A 19619-nucleotide genomic window follows, 5' to 3' on the forward strand; every position below is an offset into this window, starting at 1 on the left:
GATAAGACTTGACTATTCCAGGTTTGAAGAATACAGACTTTTTCCCCGATAGAAATTTACCACATCACATATTGCACATTTTCCAACACTTTCATCTGCTTCACAAATATCCGTTATAGTCTTTGCGTTTGTCTGTGTCTCTGTAAAATGCTACATGTAAGATTTTTAAGACAATGAAGTAGGTACCATTGGAAAAGATGAGTTACGTAGAACTAAAAAAAAAAAAACAAGAACAAAACCCAACAAACCATATAAATACATGATTATCCCACTCTTTAGGCAGGAAAATGACAAAGTAACTTGGCAAACTTCTCTATAAAGAGAAAAATATTATGAAGCTTAGTTTCATAAGCATTTGTCCACTTAGAAATGTTGTCTGATTTTTTTTTTCAAAAAAATGCATTTAGACTAAATGTCTGCACTACCGGTTAAAATTTCTTATGTTGACAGGGCGCCTGGGTGGCGCAGTCGGTTAAGCGTCCGACTTCAGCTCAGGTCACGATCTCGTGGTCCGTGAGTTCGAGCCCCGCGTCGGGCTCTGGGCTGATGGCTCAGAGCCTGGAGCCTGTTTCCGATTCTGTGTCTCCCTCTCTCTCTGCCCCTCCCCCGTTCATGCTCTGTCTCTCTCTGTCCCAAAAATAAATAAACGTTGAAAAAAAAATTAAAAAAAAATTTCTTATGTTGACATTTGGTTTTTAATACCACCAGTTAACATCTTCAAATAGTGCAAATATGAGGAGCACACTCAGTTTCGGCAGTCATTCAACAATAAATAATAACTCTAAGCCTAGTTATTTTACTATTTCTGAATTTTAAAATATAAAGTGCATCCATAAGGCTTAAAGTCATTCTCATTTTTGCGCGTAATGAATGATCAGGCAACCTGTGCCTTTTTCAGCTCATGTCTGGGTAACCTGGAATTTCTTTTCCTTTTTTCCATAGTCTCATTTGGAAGAAAGTTTCCAAAATAATACGAAGGTTTTTTTTTTTTCCCCCAAAGTCTTTATGGAAAATTTCTGACCATAAAGCAGCATCCATCAACACAAATTTCCTCGAGTTCCAAGTCACCATAGTCAAGAAGCAAATATGTTTCCTCATTATTTGAAGGGCTTACTACATATCCAGTATAAATTCTTTTCACATTCTGTGCTGATGACCCCTGTGCTATTCAGAAATGCACAGTTCTCAGATCCTGTAAGGTTGAACCTGGCAAACAATAAAGAAAGTCAGCATTATTTTCAGTTCATTATTTCCATTCAGTTACAGGAGAATGAACTTTGTGAGGGTAGTCTGTGATTTTTTTTTTTTTTTTTTTCGCTTGGTAGGACCTCATGAAGCATGTCAGCTGGTCAAGTTGACCATAAACTAACTTGTAAAGACAGTAGATAGGGACTGGAAGGAAGACGATGTGGAGGGTAGAAACAGAGCAGAGAGTAAGAGTTCCATTCCTTCGGTTGGCATACCGCCAGAGGAGTGATTCTTGGTTGTTTCTGAGTTAGGTTTATGGCCCCTAAAGCCCATCTGCATGTATAGTCCCATAGGACACATATTAAGAATTCCTTTTCTAGAGATTTAAATTTATTCTCCATATCAGTAATTATCATAAAACTATTTAGATAGCTAGAGATTTATTCAATTCTGAGTTTTCAGATGAAAAGATTAACACTAAACATATAAAATGTCCTTTAAACTTTAAAATGTACATTAATTACAGGTAGTAAAATTAGGCAATATCTTTCATTCTGAGGCAAGTTTTCTCTTAGGTTCACAGAGGCTTCTAATTCGTGATTAGAAATATTGTTCTTTATCTCTGTGGTGATGAGAATTGGGAGAGGGTAAAAGGGAATTATTTTCTAAAAAAAAAAAAAGAAAAAAGAAAAACTCCAGCTTATCAGGAAAATATTTATACGAGATTGGAAATGTTGGATTTTTTTCTTTCTGCAGCATTGTAATTATTTCTGGAAAATTTCTGAGTCTGTTACACTGACATTTGCTGAGATAAACATACTAGAAGCATTTATTGTATGATTTCCAAGTAGATAAAAAGAGAAAAATGGCAATATTAAAACCTTTCTTTGAAGAATTTGAAAGAGTGTAAGCGTACAAAACAGACTGGTAAAACTCTGCTCATAAAGGGCCCAACCTTTGTATACAACAGTGATTTGAAAGGAAAATGGCTTCCCTGAGCTGCCATTCTGGGGAGGATGAAGAGACATCTTAAAACTTACCTGTTATTGAATACTTTGCCATTTGACCATTTCCATGTCCGACCATCTTCATTTTTCAGCCCAATCCAATGTTCGGCTCTACCCACATATCGTTTTAAAAAGATCTTGAAGAAAGCACAAAGAAGGCATATGTTAAACAACCCCTCTGGTAAGTATGTAATAAATTCCATTTCTCAAAAGCTGCAATTCAAGGCATGATGGCTAAGCTGCTCACTTATTAGCTCTGTTTGGGACCAGCTCGTTTGAACTTTTGGCCATTGAAGCTAAATAATCGAATCAAATTTACAAGGTTAAACGGAACCCTGATTATGACCTCAGACTGATTTCATGCTTTTCTGTAACTAAATTTCCCTACAAGGGAGATAGGTACAGTGTCTTCAAAGAAATCACAGATTATCTCTATCGAAAAATAGCAAATATTTAGGAAATTGTTTTTGAATCTTACCATGTCCTCTTCAGAATCAACGAAGGCAAGAGTAGCCCTGTGTTCAGAGCAAAAGTTTTGTGCTGACTTCCAGTCCTTTGTTACAGTGGAAATAAAGTAGCATTTCCTCCGGTATGCAAGCCAATCATCTGAGCATGAAGAAACAGGGCTATTTGATGGCACTGGGTGTGAACATTGTCCTGGACAGTTGTATTGGCCAACTGTGAACAGGAAAATGGTTTGTTTTAGTAATAAAAGAAACTAGCTGACAATGACAAGGATGAGAGGCAAGAAGTGAATTCTGAGAAGAGCAAGAAGGCAGGTTCTCACTTTATCTAATTTCCTGTTGTGCCTAACTACCACTGTCAGGATGCAAGAAATAAGAGGGTGTCCCTTGGGCCATAATCTCTGAAAGGGGTAGGAAAATAGAAAAATCCTGCCAGTAGTCTTTGGACTAAAAAGGGTAAAAAGGGCATTATAAATTCCAATGCAGCCAACGAAACACTGAATTGGGAGATGGAGAGAATAATTTGTAGGGAAATAATTCAGAATACAGAAAGAACTATGGCTGGGGACGTTTCATAAAATTGTAAGATTTCATGTTTGTAAAAGGCAAATATGTCTTGGTATTGCTATGTTTTGAATACCGTATCCCAATTAATTCTTTGGGAGCTTCTAGATATATATATATATTTTTAATTATGCATAAGCACCCTTCTGTGGCCCTTGAGATAAAAAACAAAAGACTGGTCAATTCCTGATTAATCTATGGCTTAGATATTATTTTTTTCTATCAAAAATGAATGTGAAGCCCACATTTTCCCCCTAATTAAATGTCTATTTAGTTAGACTCTAAATCAGTCCCTTTCACTTCAGATTTAAAAATCTGCTCAAGTGTAATCTTCTCCCACAATAATTTTTAACTTCTTTTTTTTCCTTCCCTTCCCCCATCCCACAATAATTTTTAAGTCATAGACACCTTTAATACTTCTAAAGACGTTCTAGGCAACTGAGAAAGCGTTGCATTGATTATCTAAAGAATATGGAATTATATTTGGGATGTTCAAAGAAATCAGCCATGTATAAAAAATGGGGGTGATTCTAAAAAAGAGAGAGAGAGAGAGAGAGAGAGACCATTTCTAGATTCCAAAGTATGAGAGTCCCCCCCTCTTTTTTTCCTTCATGGAGACCATATCCTCCTCTGTGAGGGTTCTGGGGCTAGAGTTGGGCATGTTACACATTTCACTTTCTGTACAATGGCAGCTAACAATTCCTGACCCTCCCCTTGCCTAAAGGCTTTACTGTTAAGATTAAACCAAAGGCTTTTAGATTAAGTTCCATGCAAAAGCAAACAAATAAAACAAAAATGATGCTTTAAAAAAAAAATGGGGGTGATTCTAAATTAATCAGAATTTCAGATTAATTAGTGCCAGTAATCCCTGTTGATTTCAGCTGGACAGGAATGCTAACAGCAGAATGAATTCATGAAGTACAGACCCACCTGATAAAGCGATGAGAGCAATGATTAAACAAGTGATAAAGACCACATTCAATACAGCACATGGGATAGGAACTTGAAGGGACCCTTCATGCTGTGTTGCAAACTGAGGGCTGACGGTGGTACCTGCAGGGAGAAAGTTCATGATGAATTCAGGTCAACTGTAGAAGTAAGAAAGGGACATTTGATATTCTCCTGAGGCATTTGCATTTCAATACCTCCTTATCTTCTTAGATGAAATTTATAAGTTAATTTCCCCCCAATTTTGAGTGACTTTGGACAGTTTATTTTTGGCTAGAAATGAACCGATCCAGGGATAATGATGAGATCATAAAATATCTGCCTAATATGTGCACTTAGTAGCTACAAAAATTCTAAGTTTATGATAATTTTATTGTTTGAATCACAAGAACATTTATTAAATATCTGATTACCCTAGGAGACATATAAAAAGGACATCCTAAGCATAATCCCTTAACCTCTCTGTAGTTCCTGTTTAAGAAAGTTGACTTAAATGCAATAAATATGGATGCTGAATAAAAAATATTGAATTGATATATAAATATCTATAACCACCATGGCTGAAAATTAAAAAAAAAAAAAGACAGGTGATACTTTTTGGTGAAGTCAGTACATATGTGAAGCAATGGAAATTTTCATATATTTTGATGGGGGAGTAAAATGAAAAGATAATTTCATTATCAAAACTGTTTTTCATACAATGAAATATATACCTATCCTCTGATTCAGAATTTGACTTGTACAAAACAAGAATGCTCATAGCAGCTTTATCCTTAACAGCCAAATCTTAGAAAGAATCCACATATCCATCAATAGGAATATGGATAAACAAGGTATGGCATATCTGAATTCTACTCAGCAGAAAAAAAACACAAAAACAAAAAAAACCCCACAAAAACAAACAAACAAAAAACCTCATCAATGCAACAAAATGCATTGGTCTCAAAAAATGTCGAGTGAAAAAAATGCAGCTACAACTATATACTATAGATTTCCATTTATATGACATTCAAGGCTATAAACTATAGATTTCCGTTTATATGACACTCAAGGATAGCTGAACGAAGTCAGACCAAGAAAGACAAATACCATATGATTTCATTTATAGGTGGAGTCTAAAAAACAAAGCAAGTGAAGGAACAAACAGAAAGCAGAATCGGACCCATAAATACAGAGAACCAAATGAAGATTGCCAGAGGGGAGGAGAATGGGGGTATGGGCAAAATGGGTGAAGGAGAGTGGGAGATACAGGCTTCCAGCGATGGAATGGAGAATTCACAGGAATGAAAGGCACAGCATAGGAAATATAATCCGTGGTAGTGTAAGAAAGAGCATGGTGTGACAGAGAGTCCTACATTATGGTGAGCATAGCAGAACATAAAGGGGTGTAGAATTACTATGCTGTACACCTGAAAATAATGTAACATTATGTGTTACCTATACTCAAAAAAAAAAAAAGTTGAATTAAACTATGGTAACAGAAATCAGAAAAGTAATTGCTTTTATGTGTGTAGGAAAAGTAATTTGGCTGGAAAGAAACACAGGGGAACTTTCTAGGGTGAAATTTCAAATCTTTTTTTTTTTTTATTTAAAAAAAAATTTTTTTTCAACGTTTATTTATTTTTGGGACAGAGAGAGACAGAGCATGAATGGGGGAGGGGCAGAGAGAGAGGGAGACACAGAATCGGAAACAGGCTCCAGGCTCTGAGCGGTCAGCCCAGAACCCGACACGGGGCTCGAACTCCCGGACCGCGAGATCGTGACCTGGCTGAAGTCGGACGCTTAACCGACTGCGCCACCCAGGCGCCCCTGAAATTTCAAATCTTGATTGGAGTTGTTATGGAACTCATTAAATGGCATACTTTTGATTTGTGCGTCTGTGGCATGTAAATTATGCCTCAATTAAAATGATATTTGAGTGAAGAGCAAAATATTTGAATTTTTCAAGAGAAGTTAGTAAAGGAAACATAACAATATTATACAGCAAATGTTAGGTAGAAGTTGATTTTTTTCATGTACCTTCTGTATAAGGCTGAAACGAAGCAAAAATTTGATTTGATTTCACCAATAAGAAATAATTTTGTGGAATATGAACATGATGTGAATGATGATTCTTAGTTTAAAAAAAACTATAAGAATATCTGCTTTAGAATATAAATAAGTAATCAAGAACGGAGAGAAGAAGATTTTGTGACCAGTGATTGAATTTGATTTTTGCTAGGATGACCCCTCAGGGTTTCTAAAATTTGGCCTCACAAGAGATACATAGCTCCCCATTAGGTTCTCAAAAACTGAAATGTAAAATGGCCACTTGAATGATACTAGAAATTACCATACAAAATAGCATCGAATGCAAACATATCATGTTTTTCTATATGCTATGATTTCCATAATTAAAAGCATACTAAAAGAGGACATATCTTGAGATTCTTGTATTTCTTTTCCTGAAAAACATTTCTCCGAAGTGAAACTGAGCACCGAGGTGTGTTTTCTTTCATTGTTCACTGGTTATCAACATCAGCTTTTGCTTCTGGGGATTGTTCTTTCCCAGCATAGGTCTGCATTGGGGTTTTGCAAGAGAAGCTTTTACTTCACTCCTCTCTAGCTCTATTTCTCTCAGCTTCTCAAAGCAAATCTTCCTTTTTTTTTTTTTTTTTTTTTACCAGCATACAACTATCACCGGAAGCAGCCCTTGGTAGATAGGGTAGCAAGTTCAGAACTGTCTGTCTAGTTTCACTTCTCCCCATGTGAGAGTCAATCATGCTGTTTAGACTCAATGCAGCAAGAGTTGTGGTTCCTCAGCAAACACTAACTCATCCATGTAGCTCCCGGACTCAGAGCCAGCCTAGCTCAGTCTATTGGCTTATCCACAGGCAAACGGTGGAGGTGATTCTCAGACTGTATGTTTCTCCATTAGTGAGGACTATTGTTGCTCACTGTTTGATTTATCACCTAGGCAACAAAACACTCCCCTTACAGGATACTTCCGCTCTGATTATGGGCCCTGTTCATTAATGAAGAAATTGAAGCTAAATCCACAATTAAATACCAAGTCATCCAAAGGTGATGCCCAATGATGGCTTATAGTAATAAAGCAACTACAAGGGCAGCATAAACTAAACACTCAATAGAAAATTGGAGAACTCGGGAAAAGTTGCAGATTCCTGAATTAGGTCCTTTGTTGTTCAACTATGATCTCTACTTACTGGGTGATTTTATTATTATATACGTTATTTCTTTTCAGCAGCTCAACTGGGCCATAACATTATGGTTACCTAGCTCCCAGGAATCTTTGCGGCTTGCACTTCTTATGCACACTTGATTGTGTGTACTTAGTAAAAGATGGGTTTATCAGAAGCGATTGGTGTCTTCCTAACATAAACCAGTCTAGCAGACACAGGCTCAGAAAACAATCCCACTCTCCAGACTGTTCAGCTCTGCTGTTCATGTTATAACGCACCCCTTTATTACCAGGTAACTTTGCTTAAAAGTAAGTTTGGGGGGCACCTCATTAATTGGAGAGGAAGAAGGCTAAATTAAAAAAAAAAAACAAACAAGCCTCACAGAAACACATTATAAGAAAAAAAATGGGAGCATTCTGGTAACAGGAAAGAGAAGAAAAGTCTGTGGACAGAATAGGCAAAGAGAAGAGGGGAAAAAGTAAATAGCTAAGATAATCACATTTTGATGTATTTAGATGCAAAACAGAAGAAAGGAAGAACCATGTGTGACTCATGTCGAATCTGAAGCCAGTGATTAGAGGGTGAAGCAGAATGATGAAATAGAGGAAGAGTTCTATGAAGGGTGCAGAAGCAGAAGATTGCCCTTTCAAGAACTTTTCGTGACCTTCTCCTAAGAAACTACCACTGGGCCCGGTAAATGTTCAGATATGCGTCCGTCTATCCTCTCAAAGGTTGGAAACCTTCATTGCCAGCAACTGGAGGATGCTGTCACGAGAACACAACGAAGCAAACAGAAAGCCTACAAAGACACAGGTGAAGACAACAAAGAATGTAATTGTTCATGTGGAAGGCCAAGAAAAGTTTTGTAAAGAGAGGCTGTGCTTCCTGAAGTGTCTACAGATGGATATGGAAAAAGGATGGGGAATGCACTGGGCCAGTGAGCTTTCCACGTAAATCTGAAGAACTGATACGGCGTACATTGAAACAAAGGAACAGGTCTTTAAAGGCCTTCTGAAATCCAACGTTGTGGTCTCCTCTCATGTTTCAGGTAGATAGAGAAATAATTACTTGTTCCCATATTTTCCTTTTCCTGGACTGAAGCAAAATGTAACCAAGTTTTTCTAAAGACAAAGGCTCATTTTTTAAAGTACTGTAATATATAAGCTAGCTAGATAGATGATAGATGATAGATAGATAGATAGATAGATAGATGATAGATAGATGATAGATAGACAGATAGATGTATGTGTGTGTGAGGGACAGAGAGGGAAAATGAGTTTTGTTACAAGGATATAACAAATAAGGTCTGACTTACTTTGTTGTCCTCTCTCCGGATGCAAGGAGCTGTTCTCTGTTATGGAACAATCTTCAGAATTCATCTTTGCTCTAGTCAAGATTCCCTGGCTGATCCCAGGCCAAGCCAACTACAGCAAAAGTCTTTGCTAGACCTCTTGTCCTGTCTCTGAGTCTGTGAGGTATCTCAGCGTTTATATTCAGTTATATTGTCTCCACCCCCTTCCTCTTGCCACCTATAACCGCTCGACTACATCAGTTCTCTTTAATTTATGCTCCAGCGGCCCAGACAATTCACACCGTGTTGTGGTGGTGAGCTGCGGGTTTTCCCTGCTGTCTGAAATGTGCTTTCTCACAACTGTAGGTGTAGCATGAAGAGACAAGCGGGATTTTTCCAGCATCTGAGACATCCTTCTTCAAGTTTGTAAAAAACACAGATAGTTTAGGAGACGGTGTATTTAAGTAAAGAGCGAACGGTTAAGGCTTCTTATCTTTGAGGTGGAAATAATTTGGAGAGTAATATTTCCCCTAGATTCTGATTCATTTAGTTAATGAACGACTAATATTTATTGAGCGTGCACTCTGACCCTGACACTGATTGGGGCTAGAGGGGTCATTGTTAAGTAAGAATTTTAAGATCTCTGTCCTCATGAATCTCTCTCCACTCTGGAAGAATTTTACTTAGGAAGCTGTAAATCGGCTGTCAGAAGGGTATCATTCACGTCTTCCCCAGGGACGAGTTCTTCTACGTTACCATTTCGTACACGCTTGCTTTTAATTCAAGAAATAGAAACCTTGTGGTCTGGAACTTCCGATAGTCTAAAATTGTTTGTCTTAAATTACCTGTTTCATTTACCTCCTGTTAATTTTTTGCCACATTTTACTGTCATCTAGATTGCCCTTATTCCCCCTAGTATCTTATTCTTCTCTAATTTTCTCCTCTTTTACATGATTATTTTTCATGTATTTCTGAGGTGTCAGACATCTGGAGTATGATTGTCATAAATTTTATGTATTTTATTTTTGAGAAGGAGAGAGAAAGCACGAGTGAGGGAGGGGCAGAGAGAGAGAGAGAGGGAAAGAGAGAGAATCTCAAGCAGGCTCTGTGCTGTCATCATGGACCCCCGTGGTCCCCGAGATTATGACCTGAGCTGAAATCAAGAGTCAGAGGCTTAACCGATTGAGCCGCCCAGGCTCCCCGAGGAGCATGATTATTATAAAAAATATATTGCCATGGCATCTAATACCATCTAAGCTATTAAGATTGACACAAAATGAAGCCAGAATGTCTGTGCGTGGTGACTTAAAGAGGGGATCAGAATATCACTCTTGTTACCAATCTTGCTGCCACAATTTTTGTCATTAGTACCTCTTCTTTAAAGACAATCTGGTTTCAAAAGAAAGGCTGCGTGAAAGTATTATGCTTAGATGGGTTGGCAATTCTCATCGACTCTGGCGAAGTTAGGCCTTTGTATTTATTTGTTAACCTAAGACATTAAGAGTTACGCGTTGGTCTTAAGGGTTCTCTTTGCTTCCACTCTCGGCCCGTTTCCTGGTATGTTTTCCACACGACAGCAAGAAGCATTGTTTAAAATTAAGTCCTATCACTTTGTTGAGATGTTCATCTCCTCCCCACTCCTACCCGCAAAGCCTTCTTATCAAAATCACCATAAAAATCCAAAGACCTTCTTAGAGTTGAGAAGGTCTCTGATCTAGCCCTTGGCTACCTCTCCTGCCATTTTCCCTATTAGTCACTGTCCTCTCCAACTGTAACCTCTGCTATACCACAAAAATGTCAAGCATACTCCCACTTCAGAATTTGTGCATTTTCTCTGAAAGGTTCTTCTTCCATCTGCTTGCATGTGTCTCTCTTCCTTTAACTCATTTCATTTATTATTCAACTGTGATCTGCCCAGAAAGGTCTTCAATGTGCTTTCTATATGTAAAATAGAACCTCACGCTCTATGCCGCCGTATACCTTTATCTTTCTTTATATCACGTGGTGACAGCTGACATTATATCGTTGTTTATCATCTACTTTCCTTTCTAGACTAAGCTACTTGGGGGCAATAACTTTTTCTGGCTTACCCCCTCTGTGGCTCTAACACCTGACATGACAACTGGAACCTAGTATGTGCTTAGTACACAGAGTTGTTGAGTGCCTGAATAAATAAATATGAACTAATGAAAGAATATGTATAAAAGCCATAAAAGTTCCACGGGCGCCTGAGTGGCTCGGTCGATTGAGCATCCGACGCCAGCTCAGGTCACGATCCCACGGTTTGTGAGTTCCAGCCCCATATCGGGCTCGCTTGAGCTCTCTTTCTCTCAAAAGTAGAATACACATTAAAGAACTGTAAAAGTTCCAGAATACAGAGTGCCACTCAGGGAGGTGTGGGGGATTGCAGACCGCCACTGGGTAGCAAGGACACCCTTGAATATTACAGATGAGGGATGGAGGAGGCAAGTTGGGTATTTAAGGGAAACATCTGCTGCGTTCACTAATTTCTTTGTGTTAAAACAATTTAGATCCTCTGTTTATTCTCCTAAAGTTGGGAGACCTGGGTTGATGTCCACACCTTGGCACTGACTATACACATTGTATCATGAAGAATGTATGGGGTCGAGACAGTATAGAGAAAGCAAGAGGGACTTAATTCCTGTGAAACTCCTGGTCTGGGCCAAGGGTTGAAAGTTTCCATACTCTTAGAGACAAATACCTACTTCTGGGAAAGCAGACAAACGAGAGATAACAGCTGTTAGGGAGTAATGGTAGTCTGGGCAAAATTAGAAATAATTTAAAACCTGCTTGCACAAGGATTTCTATTTTTCAGGAGCCCTGAAAGGAGGTGGACCATGGAGAAAGTCAGCCTGTGATTGTCTCATGTCCGTTGAAAAGCAAAGACCACAAGATAATGACGGTAGGACTGAAGAATGCTTCCCCACTCCCAGCGCCTCACTCTTTGGAAGAGTACCTCTCTCTATAAGCCTTGCACGCTGCCCCTTTGGGGAGCAGCATTCCTCTTTCTTGTTGAACTCCAGCTGTTTCTTTTCTTGTTAAACTCCAGCTGTTTTCTTTCTCTTAAGTTCAGTGTTCATATCTATGACGTTCTTACTCAAGAACCTGGTCTTGGGGCTCGGGTGACGGGATAATATAACAGTTATAAATCTACAACAGTATTTGAACACTTCCAAGTCTGTGGGGTATGATGGGGGGGAGAAAGCAAATATTCTTACACACACTAATAATCCTTGCCATGTGTGTTTCCCACCTACAAAGCGATTTCTAGCAGTTCGTTGGGCAACCACAGAAATCCTGGTCCACTTTTACCACTTACTAACGTGCCTTTTCCCCTCTGATGACTCCCACGTAAGTGTGAAAATCAATTTTCTTAGTGGAACACCGTTTTTGAAATTTGAATATTCCAGAAAAGTTAGGTTGGTTAGCATTATTTTTAAAAAGTACAGATTTTACAGTCAAATAATCATCTCCCGCGATTTTCTCTCCTACTCCCTATAGGTCAGTTATGGTGACCTTCTTTGTGTTCCTTGAGAAGAGCTAAACTTATTTTGGTTTTATGGAGTGTGTTCTTGCCCTTGTTCTCTCAGATTTTCCATGGTTAACACTTTCTTCTTGTTTATGTTACCTCACATGTCACCTTCTCAACAAGACCTTCCCCAACCCCTTGTAGAATTTACCTTCCAGTGGCCACAATATTACCTCACTCTCTTCTTTTATAAAATCTTTTCTCAGGGGTGCCTGGGTGGCTCAGTCAGTTAAGTATAAGACTTCAGTTCAGGTCATGATCTCACAGTTCATGAGTTTGAGAGCCCCGCATCAGGCTCTGTGTTGACAGCTCGGAGTCTGGAGCCTGCTTGGGATTCTGTGTCTCTCTCTGTCTTTCTGTCCCTCCCCCACTCAAGCTCTGGCTCTCTCAAAAATAACTAAAAACAGTTAAAAAGAAGAAGAATGGTATAAAATATATTCTCATCTGAAATTTTGTAGTTCATTATATATATATATATATATATATAACGAATACGCATATAAATGAATAGATAAATAATGTAAATGTATATATATCTAGTTTTGAAAATTCACTGTTATTATTCATTTCCCTTTTTAGAAAATAGCGTCTTTAAGAGCAGGGGCATGGCTGACTTTTTCAACAATGAATCTCTAGTATAAAACAGCACCTAGAACATAGAAAGAGTTCAAAATACTTACTGGGCAGACGCACAACGGAATGTATAAATAATAATGTATATAATAATGTATATATAAATATACATATATTTTATATATATAATTTATATATATATAAATATAAATAATGTATAATAATAATGTATATATAAATATAGATGTTATATTTATGTAATGCATCTATAAATAGGCCATTGGACAGAGAAAAGAAATGATAACCAGAGATCTTATTTTCAGAAAAGAAATATCTGGGGGCACCTGGGTGGCTCAGTTGGTAACAAATAAATAAATAACTAAACTTAAGAAGGAAGAAAAAGATCATCTGTAAACCTTATAACCATGATCAAGACCTGTGTTATTTCTTTTCTGGAGTCATTTTGCCTCTGTCTTTATGGGAGCAGCCCAAGTATTCTGTTGAATTCAGCACTTAGTATATAGGTGACAGCAGACGGCCTCTGCAAACATGAAAACCAGTCAGATTACTGAGAACGGATGTCATCAGTGGGCCTTCTAGGTATTTACTGGACCTCCTGCTAGGCAAGTCCTTTATTTATTTATTTATTTTTTAATGTTTATTTATTTTTGAGACAGAGAGAGACAGAGCATGAGCAGGGGAGGGGCAGAGAGAGAGGGAGACACAGAATCTGAAACAGGCTCCAGGTTCTGAGTTGTCAGCACAGAGCCTGATGCGGGGCTCGAACTCATGAACCATGAGATCATGACCTGAGCTGAAGTCAGACGCTTAACCGACTGAGCCACCCAGGTGCCCCTAGGCAAGTCCTTTATAATAACCTGAACTTCGCTACAAAAATTAATATTGTCCCATTAATCCTCCTCTGCTTCCACAGTCCTCGTTTTTTGAGTGTAAGAAATCTCCCTTAGATTTGAGGAAGCAATCAACCTAAATGTATGCAAAAGAGTGAAAGAACAGTGAATAGGGTTTGCCCTGAAGGTCTGGTTGACACTTGTCCTGATGTAATTATTAAAAGTGTGCCATCTCAGGGTGCCTGGGTGGCACAGCTGGTTGAGTGTTCACTCTTTTTTTTTTTTAATTTTTTTTTAACGTGTATTTATTTTGAGACAGAGAGAGACAGAGCATGAGCAGGGAGGGGCAGAGAGAGAGGGAGACACAGAATCTGAAACAGGCTCCAGGCTCTGAGCTGTCAGCACAGAGCCCGACGCGGGGCTCGAACTCAAGGACCGTGAGATCATGACCTGAGCCGAAGTCGGACGCTTAACCGACAAAGCCACCCAGGCGCCCCGAGTGTTCACTCTTGATTGCAGCTCAGGTCATGACCTCATGGTTCATGGGATCGAGTCCCCCACCAGGCTCTGTGCTGCCAGCGCGAAGCCTTCTTGGGATTCTCTCTCTCCCTCTGTCTCTGCCCCTACTCTGCTCTCTCTCTCTCTCTCTCTCTGTGTCTCAAAATAAATAAATAAACATTTAAAAAGGCATGCCATTTCACTTGCAAGAGGGTCTTGGTAGACATAATAGATTACATGCTCATATTGCTAATCAGTATTTGGTAAATCCAAGAAAGGCACCTCTGTATGTGGCATTGCAGGAAAGAAGACAAAGCAAAGTGTAGAGGGTCAGGATGAAGTGTGGGAGAGATTCTGGGGTCAGGTTTTTCAGTTACCCCTTACTCATCTAAATATGGAAGCCAGCTTCCTGTGTGGTCAGCCCCGAGGGATTCAACTCTCTAAAGCAAAGCATCGCATAGGAAACTAAAGCAACCAAACTAGCACAACTAAACGTTGTTCAACCTCTTCGTAAAATACTCATAACGGTGTATACAAAGCTTTCAACTCGCTCAGAGATGCTGTATGTCTTATTTCATACATAACACGCCGAAGGCAGAGATGGTCATTAATATTTCATAGACTGGGGCTTAGAGAAAGGAGTGCCTGGGCAAAGTTGGAAGAAGCCACTCAGGACACCAGGAGTCAGAGCAGCAGAGCCTCTGTCGTGTTTGACCTTATATGAAGAATCCGGGGCAAGGTCCCCAACAGGAAATGAAGTAATGTGAGCTAGATGCAAAGTGATGCAGAGAAGACAGGATATACAGTCCTTATCAGACAGCAGCTCAGCAGGATGCTTTTGGTAGCACATGGTCACAGAGACCGCAAACTTCCGACCTAAGACAATTTCCGGAGACAGAGTGTTCATCCTTTTTCTTCCTCGTCTTCTTCTTCTTCTTTTTTTTTTTTGTCTGAAACATTTTTTTTTTCTTTCAATGGATGAATTAGGTTTCTGAATGGCTTTTAATCTTCTCAGGAATCAAAAACTTCAGTTTTTACTGTTTGGTCTCAAATTCGTATAAATTATGCAAATTGGTAACATTTATTTTTCAGTCACAGATGTGTGTGTGCCTTCTGATTGCTTACTCTACGGTCAACACAGGTAACCATGAGTAAGTGGGGGAATTTCCCATTCTAAACACTTTCCAACCTTCTGCTCTTCTCTTTGAATTTACTCTTTGAACTTTCTACCTCTCTTCTCTGGTGGAATAACTCCTAAAAACCAGAAATGAGTTGGTTTGGAAAGTATGAGCTGTTGTGTTTCTTCTCCCTGACTTGAGAGAGTGAAGGTAAAATACGGAGTTCATGTATACATAAACCTGGACTAGGAAAAATCTGACACTTTTTGAAAGGAAAAGATGTAAAAGAACTATAACAAAGATGAGATCTAGTGCTTCACCATTCCTCGGTACTTTACAGAAATTAATCCCAGGCTTCTGACATGTAGCAAACATTTGGGGGGAATATTCTCAAAGACGATGGTGTGGAAATACCAAATGTAACGTATAGAAATTTTAGGCAGCCCAGAGCCTGAGTCACTGAGTGATTTAAAATGTATCCATTTGCCTTTGAATCTTGATAGATGCGTAAGGAATTTGAACAGAACTGCTTATCCTTCCTCCTATGGCTCTATTTGCACGTACTTATGTACTGAGAGAAGAGCCTCCAGGTAGAAGACGCTCAGGGATTATTACATTCTTCTGCCCAATCAATTTGAAGTTTAAATGCATTAAAATATTTCTGAGGCATGTGGATGACTCAGTCCATCGAGCGTCCAACTCTTGATTTCTGCTCCAGGCAAGATCCCAGGGTTGTGGGATCGAGCCCTGTGTTGGGCTCTAGGCTGAACATGAATCCTGCTTAAGATTCTCTCTCTCTTTCTCTCCTACTCTCTCTTCTTCTGCTCCTCTCCTCCACTTGTGCTCTCTCTCTCTATATATATATAAAGTAATTTTGTTTAAAGTTGAAATATTTATGATGAATTGGATTGGTCTTTACTGAGGCAAGATCTTAGGAAAGGAAAATGGAGCCCCTAAAAGGGAATTTGCCAAGGGTAGGAGAAGTCAAGGCAGACGCGAAAAATCATAATAGTGTATTACGAATAATTTAAGGCCAGCATAGTTGACAATTTAAGTAAAATGGACACCTCCCAGACAAACACCTCTTCCAAACTTGGAGCAAGAAGATATTTTTACCTTGGCATACTTCTGTAACTATTAAATAAATTCAATCCATAACTAAATACATCCTTTTGGGAAATAAATAAATCATGAAAACAAAACCAACAAAAACTCCGTGCCCAGATAATTCTGTGTTCCAATTTACCAAACACATATGAAAGAAAGAAGTTACAAATTCTTCCAAAGAAGATAAAAAGATCAAATCAGGAAAACACTAATCAAAACCTGGCCAGTCAATCTTACTCATGAAAAGAGATGAATAATTTTAAAAAATAAGCTTAGAGGGGCGCCTGGGTGGCGCAGTCGGTTAAGCGTCCGACTTCAGCCAGGTCACGATCTCGCGGTCCGTGAGTTCGAGCCCCGCGTCGGGCTCTGGGCTGATGGCTCAGAGCCTGGAGCCTGTTTCCGATTCTGTGTCTCCCTCTCTCTCTGCCCCTCCCCCGTTCATGCTCTGTCTCTCTCTGTCCCAAAAATAAATAAACGTTGAAAAAAAAAATTAAAAAAAAAAAATAAGCTTAGAAAACTGAACTCAAGATACGTAAAAAATAATATACCACAAGAATATTGGTTTTATCCCAGGAAAACAATGCTAGTTTTTCATTCAAAAATCAATCAACTGAATTTACCACATTAACAAATCAAAAGGAAAAAAACTAACTCAAAAAGTATAAAATCAAGTATTTGAAAAATTGAACCACGGGACGCCTGGGTGGCTCCAGTCAGTTAAGCGTCCGACTTTGGCTCAGGTCATGATCTTGCAGTTTGCGAGTTCAAGCCCCACATCAGGGTCTGTGCTGACAGCTCAGAGCCTGGAGCCTGCTTCAGATTCTGTGCCTTTCTCTCTCTCTCTCTCTCTCTCTCTGCCCTTTCCCCTGTTTACACTGTCTCTCTCTCTTAAAAATAAACATTAAAAATATATTTAAAAAAGGAAATTTTAACCATAAATTTCTGATTGATGCCTATAATATACTAAGAATTATATGAGCTTCTTTAATGTATAGATTAGAGAGGAATGATATGTATAAATATCATACTAAAGGATAAATAATTAGAAGCTTTCCTGTGAAATCAGAAATGAGACATGATATAATAATGCAGTAATAATAAATAAATATATATAATAAACGTAAAAATTGAAGAGTCAAACATTTTTAATTAGTTTTCTAAAATGTTGAGATAACTTTAGATTTAAATGCTGTTGTAAGCTTTAACCAATTCATACCAATAGCAACATTTTGAAAAACTATAATATAATATCACAACCAAGATGTTGACACCAAATGTAGTTAAGATACAGAACAAATCCATTACCTTATGATTTTTTTGTTTGTTTTTGGTTGTCCTTTTAGAGGCAAATGCATTTCCTTCCTGCCTCTCTCTTATTTCTATCTGCCCTTGCCCTTGTCCATAAGCCCTGGCAACCATTAACCTATTCTTTATCTCTATGTTTTTGTCATTCTAAGAATGTGATAGGAATGAAATCATATGGTACGTAACATTTAGGGGCCGGCCTTTTTTTTTTTTTTTTGCTCCGCATAATTCTCTGTGAATTGATCCAAGTAGTTGCAAGCATCAATAGTTTCTTCTTTATTGCTAAATAGTATTTCATGGTATGGATGTACCACAGACTAACCATTCACTCTTTGAAAGACATTTGGCGTGTTTTCAGTTTGGGGGCTGTTATGAATAAAATTGTTGCTATGAACATTTGTGTATACAGCCTTGTATGAAGTTAAGATTTCATTACTCTGGAATAAATGTCCAGAAATGCAATTAATGGATGGTTTGGTAGTTGCGTGTTGGCTTATTAAGAAATTCTCCAACTCTTTTACTGTGGCTGCACCATTTTATGTTCCCATTAGCGCTGCGTTTTACATTTCCATTAGCCATACTGATCGGTATGCGATGACATCTCATTGTGACTTTAATTTGTATTTCCCTAATGGCTAAGGATGTTGAACATCTTTTCAAGTGCTTAGTTGTCACCTGTATGTCTTCTGCAATGAAATGTCTGTGTCTTTTGCCCAAACTTATTAGATTGTTCGAAACGTGTTTACAAATAGAGTAAAACCTAGGATTGCGAGTAGCTTGTTCTGCGAGTGTTCTGCAAGATGAACAAACATTTCTAATAAATTTTAACTCGATTAGCAAGCCATGTCTTGCAATATGAGTAGCACGGGATGCCGAATGTCACATGCTCACAACCGAGCCACTGATTCTTCTCTCTCTCTCTCTCTCTCTCTCTCTTCAGGATTGTGGGTGATCCTCTCCCAGTCTTGGATGCTCAGTCAGGCTATGGTGTTTGCCAGAAATCAGTGATATTTCAGAACGTTGGAAGGTGACCCCAAGCGGAACTCGTGTATTTTTTGTCACTTCAAAGCACCTATGGACAGTCCTTTGCTTTTCCATACAAGACTAAGCTTAGGAATGTTTTGTTTCATTCGAGGTCAGGCTGCCTGCCTTTCCTCTGAGATATAGACCCTTTCCTCTGCTGCCTTATTGCCAGGTACATTAAATACAGTATATGACAAGAGTTTATTAATACTGTACTGGGGTCAACATCCGTACAAGTTCATACAATGGCCCCCATACAGAAAAAGGTTGAAAAGAAAGGCAGTAAGAAAAAGGATGATTACGGTGGAGGTTAAAAGGATATCAGCAAGAAGTATGAATGAAGTACGCAAGTGGCCGAAATTGCAAGATTTCATAAGGAGTCTGCGTCTGCATCTCGTCTGCACATGAGGAGGAGAAAAAGGCAGAAGACACCCTCACTTCAACTGACATTAGGGAGATGTGTCAAATGTGGGAAACAGTGCAAAATTTTGTAGACAAGCACCACCCGAATAAAGATGTAGCAGTGCAAGTGATGAATCGGTTTAACGACAATGCAGCGTCACAGTTCCGCGAAATCCTCAAAAGGAGGCAAAAGCAAGTGTCGTTGAATAGGTTCTTGTTAAAGTTGCATGACAAGAAAAAAATTCCCTTGAGCCAATAGATAGCAGTGATTCTACGAGTGATAATGAAAATTGTCCCACACGATAACCCTCCTCCCTTGTCACGAAGGCTCACACCAGCCACGAAGGTTTTCAAAGGTAAGTGCAGTTAACTTGTTTATTTGTCTTTATATTTTGTATTTCCTTTATTATTTTGTATTCTATTCCAGTCTCACAATCATTTTTACATAAATATTTTTGGGTTGTGGAATGGATCATCTGAGTTTCTACTATTTCTTACGGGGAAATCTGCTTTGATATACAAGCGCTTCAGGTTACAAGCACGTTTCT

General features: G+C 38.7%; 1 protein-coding gene and 1 long non-coding RNA gene across 2 annotated transcripts; one reads left to right on the forward strand and one right to left on the reverse strand.

Annotated features, from left to right (window-relative positions):
- Positions 1-602: 602 nt before the first annotated feature.
- CD69 (CD69 molecule) lies at positions 603-8806 on the reverse strand. Its single transcript, XM_047066272.1, has 5 exons — positions 8669-8806; positions 4154-4276; positions 2674-2873; positions 2229-2332; positions 603-1206 (listed from the first exon to the last, which is right to left on the reverse strand). The coding sequence occupies exons 1-5, from the start codon at positions 8730-8732 to the stop codon at positions 1098-1100; spliced, it is 600 nt and encodes a 199-aa protein (XP_046922228.1). The 5' UTR covers positions 8733-8806; the 3' UTR covers positions 603-1097.
- LOC124501799 (uncharacterized) lies at positions 8023-18723 on the forward strand. Its single transcript, XR_006959815.1, has 3 exons — positions 8023-8401; positions 11481-11567; positions 18587-18723. It is a non-coding gene; the product is annotated as an uncharacterized LOC124501799 (long non-coding RNA).
- The last annotated feature ends 896 nt before the right edge of the window (positions 18724-19619 follow it).

This window comes from Lynx rufus, unplaced genomic scaffold (assembly GCF_022079265.1).
Source record: "Lynx rufus isolate CCGP_SWC_20201006 ecotype Redwood Valley unplaced genomic scaffold, mLynRuf1.p SCAF_7, whole genome shotgun sequence".
Lineage (NCBI taxonomy): Eukaryota > Metazoa > Chordata > Mammalia > Carnivora > Felidae > Lynx > Lynx rufus.